General features: G+C 39.3%; 1 protein-coding gene across 2 annotated transcripts in view; it reads right to left on the reverse strand.

Moving 5' to 3' along the window:
• LOC124593815 (protein O-mannosyl-transferase TMTC4-like) overlaps positions 1–12,856 on the reverse strand; it is a 135,580-nt gene that overhangs the window by 108,108 nt on the left and 14,616 nt on the right. For both annotated transcript variants that reach the window (XM_047132163.1, XM_047132164.1), the window contains exon 4: positions 1,600–1,779. In XM_047132163.1, the coding sequence (XP_046988119.1) occupies positions 1,600–1,779 (180 nt within the window). The remainder of the gene's footprint in view (positions 1–1,599; positions 1,780–12,856) is intronic.

A 12,856-nucleotide genomic window follows, 5' to 3' on the forward strand; every position in this document is an offset into this window, starting at 1 on the left:
TTTTCTTCCTATCATTCTTTTTCCACTTGGAATCTTTGCTCATGTGAATTTAATTCTTTCTTATTTATCTATCATAATATTTAAACATATCAATATAATAGAGGGAAACATTCCACGTGGGAAAAATTATATATAAAAACAAAGATGAGGTGACTTACCGAACGAAAGCGCTGGCAGGTCGATAGACACACAAACATACACACAAAATTCAAGCTTTCGCAACAAACTGTTGCCTCATCAGGAAAGAGGGAAGGAGAGGGAAAGACGAAAGGAAGTGGGTTTTAAGGGTGAGGGTAAGGAGTCATTCCAATCCCGGGAGTGGAAAGACTTACCTTAGGGGGAAAAAAGGACAGGTATACACTCGCACACACACACATATCCATCCACACATACAGACACAAGCAGACATATTTTTAAATATGTCTGCTTGTGTCTGTATGTGTGGATGGATATGTGTGTGTGTGCGAGTGTATACCTGTCCTTTTTTCCCCCTAAGGTAAGTCTTTCCACTCCCGGGATTGGAATGACTCCTTACCCTCACCCTTAAAACCCACTTCCTTTCGTCTTTCCCTCTCCTTCCCTCTTTCCTGATGAGGCAACAGTTTGTTGCGAAAGCTTGAATTTTGTGTGTATGTTTGTGTGTCTATCGACCTGCCAGTGCTTTCGTTCGGTAAGTCACCTCGTCTTTGTTTTTATAAATAATATTTAAACATATGGAAATGCCAATGCATACGTTAAAAACAAAACACGCAATATTCTCTTTATAATGACTGTGCGGTGGCATCAAGAATGTATTTTTCCTTGAGATATGTACATTTTTTTGCATGGTAATCATCACACAAACATTAGATCTTATTTCACTATGGGCAAAGTGACACAGATGAATATTTAATGAAAGAAAGATTTATAAATGAAACGAAATTCAAGCAAAATGAGGACTAGAAAAAATGAATGCAATAGCATGGGCAAAATATACGATGATAAAATGCTAGATATCTAATCGAAGTTAATAAATAAAAATAATTATAATCACATGAACAAAGATTCCAAGTGGACAAAAATTTTCGGAACAAAAATAAAAGCAATTGAAAAAGTTAATTGACATGATGTGGCAAAGAAACACAAATAAAAAAATACATTTAACCCAATTAATTGAATAAAAATAATGGCCAAAGTCCTTTCAACAAAGATTTAGAGATAAAAATCCAGACAGCACCCCACAAGTTTCAAAATGACAGCCTTCTGCCCAGGAGGCAAGAACTTTAACCATTACACTGTGCTACCGATCTGCCACATATCACTTATTCGCAGCTGCATAACATCAATCAAAATTCAGAAATTTCTTATGCCAATTATTTGCAAAGGAGGGCCCACCAGGGTAAATGGTGGCATGGTTTGATCCCTGGGTCTTAAACTACATCACCATATAGATGATTTCAAAAAAATTGATCCCACCATTGTGGACCTCTCCTTGTACGATTATTACTGTTACATAAATAGATTTGTACAATACACTATACAGAAACAGAGAGAGCATGTGGGATTTTTTTTTTACTACACCAGTTCCAAAAAATATTCTCCGATGTACTGCATACTTACAAGCACTGTGATGCCTTGTTCCTTACAGAGCATCGATATACAGCAAAGAACCATACTGACAAAGAGGGCCCAGAGCTTTTCAGTCTCACTCTTATAGTGAATTGCTCTGCAGTACATCAGAAATGATAGAAGGAAGAAGACAGCACATAGTAAATCAGCTCTTCCCACAACACCTGCAACCTGAAAAGTTCATAATTTAGCAACTGAAGAAATAGTAAACAAGGTTTTTAACATTATGGCAACAGTGGGAGTTATGCAATGAGTGCTGATTTTCAGTGACTAAATCGCAACCAACCAATCTATCACCCGCAGACTCCCATCCTACATCAAAGACACAAACCATTTCCTAGAACGCCTCAAATCCATTCCCACTCCTCTCCCACCTGAAACCTTTCTTGTCACCATAGATGCTACATCCCTTTACACAAACATCCCACATACCCGTGGTCTCTCTGCCCTTGAGCACTACCTCTCTCAACACCCACCAGAAGATCTTCCAAAAACCTCATTCCTTATCACACTTACCAACTTCATCCTCACCCATAATTACTTCACTTTTGAAGGCCAGACCTACAAACAAATCAGGGGAACGGCCATGGGAACCAGGATGGCTCCGTCCTATGCCAACCTTTCCTGAAGACCCAACAGCTGCTTCCCCTGGCCTGGTAAAAGTTTATAGATGACATCTTTGTGGTCTGGACTCATGGTGAAGAAACACTCTTTAATTTCCTCCATAACCTCAACTCCTTTTCGAATCTGAATTTCACCTGGTCCTTCTCCAAAACACAAGCCACCTTCCTGGATGTTGACCTTCATCTTGTTGAAGCTCACATCCACACCTCTGTCCATATCAAACCCACAAACAAACAACAGTACCTTCACTTTGATAGCTACCATCCGTTCCACATCAAACGCTCCCTTCCCTACAGCCTAGGTATTCGTGGCAAACGTATCTGCTCCAGTGACGAATCCCTCAACAATTACACCAATAACCTGACCAGTGCTTTCCTCTACTGCAACTATCCTGCAGACCTTGTCCACAAACAGATCTCCCGAGCAATACGTTCCTCCCAGTCCAACAGCAATGTTCCTACCCCCAGACCACACAGAAGCATCCCCCTTGTCACCCAATATTATCCTGGCCTCGAATACATCAACAAATTACTCCACCAGGGATATGGCTTTCTCAAGTCAACCCCTGAAATGAGATCATCCCTTGACAAAATTCTCCCCACACCACCCAGAGTTGCCTTTTGTCGCCCCCCTAACCTCCGTAACATCCTTGTCAAACCCTACAATATTCCCAGACTACCTTCTCTACCCAGCGGTTCCTACCCCTGTAACCGACCCCGCTGCAAAACCTGCCCCATGCATCCCCCCACAACCACCTACTCCAGCCCCGCTACTGGTAAAACGTACACAATTCAAGGCAGGGCCACGTGTGAAACTACACATGTCATTTATCAGCTGACATGCCTGCACTGCAGAGCCTTTTACATCGGTATGACAACAACTAAACTGGCTGAGCGCATGAACGGACACAGACAAACTGTCCGCCTAGGAGATGTTCAATACCCAGTAGCGGAGCATGCCTTCCAGCATAATTCTAGGGACCTAGGAACCTGCTACACTGTATGTGCCATTTGGCTGCTCCCACCCAACACCAGTCCCTCTGAACTGCGGAGATGGGAACTTGCACTCCAACACATCCTTTCATCCCGCCATCCCCCTGGACTGAACCTACGTTAAACAACCTCACTCCCATTTACTCTTCAGTCCTCTCCTCTTTCCCTTTCCTCTTTAGCCATTCACGCATCTTTTCATTCTACATAGATGTGTTTATCTTTATACTATATACCTCTTTACTTCTGTATGCGTCCTCTTTGGTTTGAAGCTGGCACAGTACTTACAGTAGAATATCTTTGGCTTCCCTCTGACAACCATGCCTCCATCCTTGCTACCCTCCCTGTTTTCCTTTCCCTGTTGCTTCATAACCTGGGCTGTGAGTAACTGAATCCACTTTCCCTTCTTCCCTTTCTTACTCCTCTCTCCTCCCTGATGAAGGAACATTTGTTCCAAAAGCTAGAAACTGTAACAACGACGACGTTGTACTATTGTACATATAAATAATATTTTTTTTTCCATCTGATTTTTCGTTAAACTTGAGTAATTGATGTTCTGATTTCATTTGTTTTCTTGTTTCATGCCATTGTGTTAAGAAAACTGTAAACGAGTTTCAATGTGAAAATTAATGTTTATGTCAAATGTCAAGCAATATTGTAATAGAATTGAAATGTAACAAATGTTGAAGCTGTTGTAACATGTTTAAAATTGTAACTGTGCGTCTGGTCCATACGTAGGCAATGTATTAAGATATGTAGAATGCAAAACCTCGGGTGAATACCCTGTCTGTAAGTGAGCGGTAAAAGGTGGATGGCAGGCGAGCATGGGAAAATGCACACGGGCACTGCACAGCACAATGGGCTCAGTAGTAGTAGTTGGAGTTTGGCATTCGTCTGAGCAACACGTTCTGGATCGAGGAGGCTCTCCTGGAAGACGTAGTTTCATTGAGCCTCGAGTATGCCGTTCCAACGCCCATACAGCATGGCAAAATACCATGTAGGCACTAAATGGAAAAGTATTGCGACGCTATGAAGAAATAAAGTGCCGATACGTCAAGAGCCATAGCTGTGGTTGTATGTGTGCTTTGTGCCTCGCCATCTCGCCGCCCGCCAACCGTCGCATCGATACAAACAGGTTGAAACTTTTAGTACTGTATTCGTATGGACCAGTGTTACTTTTGTTCCATACTGTTCAATAACAACTTAAATTTTACCAGAACTTTCCTATCATTTAATTATCCTCACAAATAACCTAGATAGGGTCCTTACCAAATGTTGTGCAATCCGAGTGTCCCGAGATGAAAAATCAAATTTTGTGTTAATAATAATTACTTGCAGACCTAACTATGTTAGAATGGTGTTTAAAGAACTGTTTTGTTAATGAACCAGTAAATGAATAACGAAGGTCTGATAAAGTTGGAAGATAACTTTAATATTGATTTAGTAATGAAGTTTAATTATTTCGAGACAGATATAAATGTATTTAAATGAGAAGGAAATAAGATAAAGAGAGTAGTAACTCATATATTGGAAATCTTGAGCGCATAACGGTGTCAGTAATCAATTTTTGTAATACAGTGATCACAACAGTTTCAAGGTCCCCCCCACCCCCCTTTTTTATTCATTTGAATTCTGAAGTGCTCTAAATTGATTTGACCAGAAAAAGTTGAAGTCAATATATATGTCAAAAGTTATCAGTGTTTTATCTTTATCAACAAAATGACATTTTGTGTGTGGCCCCAAAGTGCTATTTCTAGGGTAACCTAAGCCCAATTTTAATCAGATCAATAGACAGTACGGAGTTTGGTGGTATACATTATAGTGTAGTGTTATGTATTCATGGTTTTTCCATATCAGTACAGAAAGTGAAACTATCAGTTCAATAGATTTTCTGGTCATAAAATTTACTATATTATGCAGTGTTACTACGTGTTGTTTTGCATGAATGTACATCAACTTGTACAGGGAAGAAACTCAGTTAATGCCTAATTAGGCTGGCGACCGTATTATTAACAAATTGGTAGTATCTTCTGTGTTACTTTTTGTCCGTCCTGACGTGTAGTTGTATTTCGGACTTATTTGACGTATCATTGTTATTACCGAGTGGGTGTAAGTCTGATTTGCCTACATTCAAGAAGATGCGGTCAATATCTATACAAAAATCCTGTCTCGTAAGGTAAACCTCACTCACTTACCATAGTACAGGCTTTAATGAGTATTGTGTGCCCCACGCGCACGTTACAAGTGGCTCCCGGTGACAGGACATCCAGTGTTGTCGGTCACAAATTAATGTGAATACCGAACAGTGGATGTTCAGTGGCACGAATTGTAATAATATTCAGTAAAGTAAATAGCAGTGAACGTCAAGTACGGTAGTGAGGCGTAACTTGTGTTCGGTATGGACAAGAACGTAGACACAGTAGATGTGCCGAGCGTAATGAAAAATGCGGCTGGCAATGACAGGAGTTTACGCGGCCAGATAACAGATGGCGTTAGCGGTAGACAATTGGCGTACATACAATATCACGAACATGTTAACGAACAGATTGAAATGTCGAGATTGCCTAGAACACAGCAAGGAATAAAACAGGAAGTAGAGGATGACTTTGTAGATGATAGTGGGTATGTGAACGAATCCACTGAGATGTTTGATTCACCACAGATAAAGAAAGAATCGAAAGAAAATTTTGATGTAGGATTGGAACACACCGATTTAGTAGAACAAAACAGCGTAAAAATTTTAAGCATGAACGATTTATTCGAACAATTAACCAAACAAATTGCAGGACAGAATGATCAGCTTAAAACACACATTGACAAGCAGCTCAAAACATAGAATGATCAGCTTAAAAAACACGTTGATCAGCAGCTTAAAACACAAAGTAGTCAGCTCAAAACACAGAATGATCAGCTTAAGGCACAGGTCGAAGAACAGGGAATTAAAATTAGTAAACAAATAGAACAGGTAGAACAAAAAGTGGGTAATTTAAGCTCTGTAGTAAATACTATGAAGTGTGAAATTGACGCAATTAATAAAAATATGAATACTATGCAGGGGGAAATTGATAACATTAACAGTAGGTTTGATGTTGAGATTCTCAACATCCAAGAGAAAGTAGAGCCTCTAGTTGAAACAAAAGTAGACGAAAAGGTTTTCGGTCTTAAAACTGAGATCGTAAACGAATGCCAACACGGAATCTCACAGTTGAAAAAGGCAGTTTCAGACACTGAAAGAGATTTAGGCGAAAAAGTTACCGGATGTGTACAAAAGTGTGAACAAAATACATCGAAAATTCAAGGCAAAATTTTCGATCTCGAGAGTAAAATCAAAGATAGGCCTGGTGTTGTTTGTAATGGCACACCACTTACGAAGCTGTTGGAAGGTGAGGAGCGCTTCGATCCCGCCAAGAAACATAACGGATGGCATCCGTTGGATTTCATTAAAATTGTGAGAGGATGTTTCCTGAACACTTGTCTGGTCAGGAGAAAATAAACGTAGTAATTAGCGCCTTAGCAGGTGATGCTAAGCGCTGGGGAATTAACTTGAATACTGAACTAATGACGTTCGAAGAGTTTAAACAAAAGTTTACAGAAGAATATTGGTCCGAACAAAAACAGGATCATTTGTGGCGCGAGTTTATCATGGCCAAACTTCATGATAACAGGGGCAGAAATTCTTTGAAAGATTTCTGCGAATATTGGTACCAAAAGTTGACACATTTAAGAGGGAGAAGATCCGATTCAGAAATCGTATGGGAGCTATATAAAAAGCTTCCAGAAGATTCGAAGAGATACGTGGGAAGCAATCATCGTAGCTTCCAAGCGTTTCTCGAAAGGGTCGAAGACGAAGACCACTGGCGCGAAAGTCGTGCCAATTATCACAATTTTAGTAACAAGAATAACCGCAATAATGACGAGAGAAATGACGGCGATGGGTTTCACGTCAACGTGATACAGAGAGGTAGAGGAAGAGGAAGAGGGAGTTATCTAGGTCACGGTAGAGGGTACACCGCACAAAATAATAACGACGCGGGAAACTGATTTCCGCGAACGTTGCGGGCCAAACGGAAGCGGACAGAACATACCGGCCCCGATTTAAGAAACATTACCGGACTGACAGTAAAGTTATGAGACAGCTTAGAGACAGGCGTGGAACGACACAACGTGTTGTTGCGGAACAAGTGTCAGGTGCGAGCGCAGATGACTCATCTTCGCCGCGCAGAGCGATACACGTTAACAGGCGAGTGGAGCATCAGAGGGCAACGGCCCAGCCTAGCAGAACAGATGTTCAGAGAGAAGCCGCTAGCAATGCGGCAGCATTAGGTACGAACATTGCCGTAAGAACTGGTGAATACATTACGAGTGGTAATTCCGTGGCGAAGGAAATAGTAGATGGAACAGTGGATACACAGAGGTGCGGTTAGCAGTGTTAGCAATGAAGTAAATGGCGAGAATGAATTAGCAGAAGTAACTGATTGGCGTGTGCGGATCGATGATCTGTACAAGGGCCTCAAGCAATGTGAGTGGGAGGATTTTAAGGAGGAATATGAGGCAAGGAGGTTAATTAGTGAAAAAGGAAATAGTAGGGATGTCGATAAGGTGACGTGGCCCGAATTTGAAGAGGAGAGAGTAAATAGCGCCGTGCAAAGTACGCATGCTGCCGATAGGACGAAGGTTAAAGATAGGAAGGAATTGGAGGATGAAATCCTAAGCATTGATGAGGAAGTAACTTCTGTTAATGATCCGCCAACAGTACAAGCTGTTACCAAAAGGCACCGTGGGAAAGGGGTAAGAGTAACTGAAGTCCACGAGGATTACACTAAATATGAAGTAGCAGTGGATGTGAATAAAGCTGATAATGAGGTCGTTTTGCCAAAAGAGGATATTGAGTTAAAATCAAAATCTGACGAAGATGCAGAGGAAGAACTTAGTGCCTGTCTCAGAAAAGCTTTTATGTTAGAAACTGAAAGCGATCCAGAATGGTCGGATTCTGACGATAGTTCAGATGACGAGTATTTCGGTACTAGTGAAAATAATGGGAATACAGCTAATTGCGATATTGTACCTACTGATGACGAAGTTTCAAAACAAAACCCAGATGTTGAGACTGAACAAAGAAAGAAAGAATCACCTGACGACTCAGTGTTTATTTTGCAAAGAGTTCAAGTAAGTAAAGACTTTGAACTCCAGAAACCTAGAAAGCCACCAGATATAAATGGTTCACAGGACAGGAACTTATCTTGGGATGATGTCACAGTCGACCAAGGTGCATTGCGGAAAAAACAGGAAGGGGCATGATTTAGAGCCTGGGGCAGATTTATATTGGACTTTGAGAACGTCATGAACACAGTACATCATGAAAATACTGGGTTCCGACCGGAAGAAATTTTGTTAGACAGCAGAAGTAAAAGTTTAATTGAGGAAAAACTAGAGTTTCCACCTTGTATAAGCTTGGGGTTGAGTCAAAAGAAAGAATTAGTCAGAAAAAGGGCAAAGCAAAAAGCTGAATCTAGATCTAAAAGACATGATAAAAATCTGAAAGTTTCAAAATTCAAAATTGGGGATTATGTTCTTTTAAAAACCCACGAAAAATCTAGTGAACTGAACCATGAAATTTCCAAATTTAAATACATTTATAATGGACCATATATAATACAGAACATTCCACACGATAATGCTTACTACCTGATCTACCCAAAATCCAAAAGACCTTTAGGTGTAAGAAACGTTGTGGACCTGAAACTGTATGTTCCTAGGAGTGAGTAACCTAAGTACAATCAGAAAGCAATCTGCAGTAAATGTGCTGGATCTAATGCTGAAACTATTTTATTCCAAATGTAACAAACCTTTGTAAATGTATGTATACCAATGTCAGTGTGCTAATGTACTTATGTGAGTTTCAGATTACCAAATGTACTATAAATGTAGAGGTGTATGGAGAAAAGAGCTGAAAAGAAAGAGTAAATGCTGCAAGCCAAATAAAAGATGGGACTGCCAAAAACCAAAGAGGGCAGATAAATAGTCAAAGAAGAATTGTAAGTGTGGTACAGGAGATGTGATAAAATGATGCGAAATGGACTGCCCAAATCTGAATAATAGGCAGTAAATATATGTAGCGATTTTTCTAAATATTATTGTGTGTTTATTAGTAAATAAGGAAATGGACTGCCATTCAATGCAAGCAGCAACAAATTGTCTTATAGTGTATATAGGTATTTGTATATGCTTTGTAGTTAAGTGTTTGTGTTTCAGCTTTTGAATTTATTTTTCTGAGAAATTTAATAATAAGTAATTTGCTATTTAAATTATGTTGTGATAGGAGGTTGGACTGTGCAAAAGGCACTTAAGTAAATGATAGGTAAATGTTCTCGATATATTAAAAAGTATAGACCTATATGAAGTGAGTGAAAGGAAGTTTTGTGGTATAAACTTTTATGATGGCACATTCACACAAAGATTCAGAACCACTGTATAAATATAAAGTTTAGTGTTCCCATCAAATTTGCACTTAGTGAAATTTACTGGAAACAGGGACATGTATAACAACAACAACGTTGTACTATTGTACATATAAATAATTTTTTTTTTTCCATCTGATTTTTCGTTAAACTTGAGTAATTGATGTTCTGATTTCATTTGTTTTCTTGTTTCATGCCATTGTGTTAAGAAAACTGTAAACGAGTTTCAATGTGAAAATTAATGTTTATGTCAAATGTCAAGCAATATTGTAATAGAATTGAAATGTAACAAATGTTAAAGCTGTTGTAACATGTTTAAAATTGTAACTGTGCATTTAGTCCATACGTACGCAATGTATTAGGATATGTAGAATGCAAAACCTCGGGTGAATACCCTGTCTGTAAGTGAGCGGTAAAAGGTGGATGGCAGGCGAGCACGGGAAAATGCACACGGGCACTGCGCGGCACAACGGGCTCAGTAGTAGTAGTTGGAGTTTGGCATTCGTCTGAGCAACACGTTCTGGATCGAGGAGGCTCTCCTGGAAGACGTAGTTTCATTGAGCCTCGAGTATGCCGTTCCAACGCCCATACAGCATGGCAAAATACCATAGGCACTAAATGGAAAAGTATTGCGACGCTATGAAGAAATAAAGTGCCGATACGTCAAGAGCCATAGCTGTGGTTGTATGTGTGCTTTGTGCCTCGCCATTTCGCCGCCTGCCAACCGCCGCATCGATACAAACAGGTTGAAACTTTTAGTACTGTATTCGTATGGACCAGTGTTACTTTTGTTCCATACTATTCAATAACAACTTAAATTTTACCAGAACTTTCCTATCATTTAATTATCCTCACAAATAACCTAGATAGGGTCCTTTCCAAATGTTGTGCAATCCGAGTGTCCCGAGATGAAAAATCAAATTTTGTGTTAATAATAATTACTTGCAGACCTAACTATGTTAGAATGGTGTTTAAAGAACTGTTTTGTTAATGAACCAGTAAATGAATAACGAAGGTCTGATAAAGTTGGAAGATAACTTTAATATTGATTTAGTAATGAAGTTTAATTATTTCAAGACAGATATAAGTGTATTTAAATGAGTAGGAAATAAGATAAAGAGAGTAGTAACTCATATATTGGAAATCTTGAGCGCATAACGGTGTCAGTAATTAATTTTTGTAATACAGTGATCACAACAGTTTCAAGGTCCCCCCCACCCCCCTTTTTTATTCATTTGAATTCTGAAGTGCTCTAAATTGATTTGACCAGCAAAAGTTAAAGTCAATATATATGTCAAAAGTTATCAGTGTTTTATCTTTATCAAAAGAATGACATTTTGTGTGTGGCCCCAAAGTGCTATTTCTAGGGTAACCTATGCCCGATTTTAATCAGATCAATAGACAGTACGGAGTTTGGTAGTATACATTATAGTGTAGTGTTATGTATTCATGGTTTTTCCATATCAGTACAGAAAGTGAAACTATCAGTTCAATAGTTTTTCTGGTCATAAAATTTACTATATTAAGCAGTGTTACTATGTGTTGTTTTGCATGAATGTACATCAACTTGTACAGGGAAGAAACTCAGTTAATGCCTAATTAGGCTGGCGACCGTATTATTAACAAATTGGTAGTATCTTCTGTGTTGCTTTTTGTCCGTCCTGACGTGTAGTTGTATTTCGGACTTATTTGACGTATCATTGTTATTACCGAGTGGGTGTAAGTCTGATTTGCCTCCATTCAGGTACACGCGGTCAATATCTATACAAAAATCCTGTCTCGTAAGGTAAACCCCACTCACTTACCATAGTACAGGCTTTAATGAGTATTGTGTGCCCCACGCGCACGTTACAAAACGTAAATTTTCGGTTCTGTTTTTTGTGTATCTATCGGCTGTACTGAGCTGAGGTAAGTACTGGCCAGCCCCTCTATCTCTTTGTTAGTATTTGTTTCACATCTTTATATGAGATTTTCCATTAATCATTTAGATCAACAATAATAATTTGTACAAATATACTTCAGCATCATTTGTTCACTGGCAAGCACTTCTTTGACATCATGGATATCGTATTCTCTCCCTTCACCTGTGGCACCACAGAGTAGGCAACACCACCCAGGAGGTGCCCTCTCACAGCCCTCCCCCCTCGCTGATAGCACAGGATTGGTACAACTCTCATCTGCACAGACTACAAAAAAACACCTCCCAAAAGTGGTGTGCTTCCTACTTATTAACCACCTTAACTCAATATCTTTTATCAGCCGATCAAGAGCAAGGAAGTGTGACATCTCATTCCCAGAATGACATCTCACATTTCACTATCTGAAGTAAAATTCTGTTTCTGCATGCTCTTGCACAGAGGCACGACATCACATTTGAGCACAATTGGCTGTTGTCAATTGCTGTTGTCCACCATGGTGGAAGACTGACACATTCTTCAACACCAGTATCCAGAAAACATTTAGTTGTCACACCCTTCTCCTACTGATTAAAATTACTTGTGTGTTTAATAATCTCTATGGCCTTCCATATTACCCACTTGTAGCTGCCAGTAACTGACTCTTATCAAATCGAATTGTTGGGTATCAAAAAGAAATTCATCCAACCATGGCATAATAGCCAGGAATATTTTAATAAGTGTGTAAATTCTGACCATTAAAGTTTATATTTTCCAATTTCCTTCAAATGTGGGAAAAGGAACTTTTTTATAATGGAGGGCTGTCTTGAAATACTAGTCATAGTGGAAGCAAATAGTAGACATCATCTGGTTAAGAGCTTGTCATTGGCTACTTCTGACCAGACATATAGGTGCATTGCCATTATAATTTATGTGCACAGGCGTAGTGTGTGGATGAGGGTTTAGCCAAGCTTACTTATAAAAGACTCATCAGTCACCAGAAAGAACACTGTTCCACTACGTTAACCTACGGTAATTTACATACATTGTTGCTTATCTACTAATGTGTGTAACAAACTGTTGAATGTAAGTTCTGCACCACCCTCATGATTTTCACTGTATGTGCATGAAGTTTTTTAATTACTTTTTTAAAAATCAGTAACATCTTTCTGAATACTCTTTGTAACCACAGTAAATATATACACACAACCACCTGTATATTGGAGAAAAAAGAGTAAATCTGCATTCTTGGTGCAGTATAGTAGGAGGCATGTAATCTCCA

The sequence above is a fragment of the Schistocerca americana genome, chromosome 2 (genome assembly GCF_021461395.2).
Source record: "Schistocerca americana isolate TAMUIC-IGC-003095 chromosome 2, iqSchAmer2.1, whole genome shotgun sequence".
NCBI classification, from domain to species: domain Eukaryota; kingdom Metazoa; phylum Arthropoda; class Insecta; order Orthoptera; family Acrididae; genus Schistocerca; species Schistocerca americana.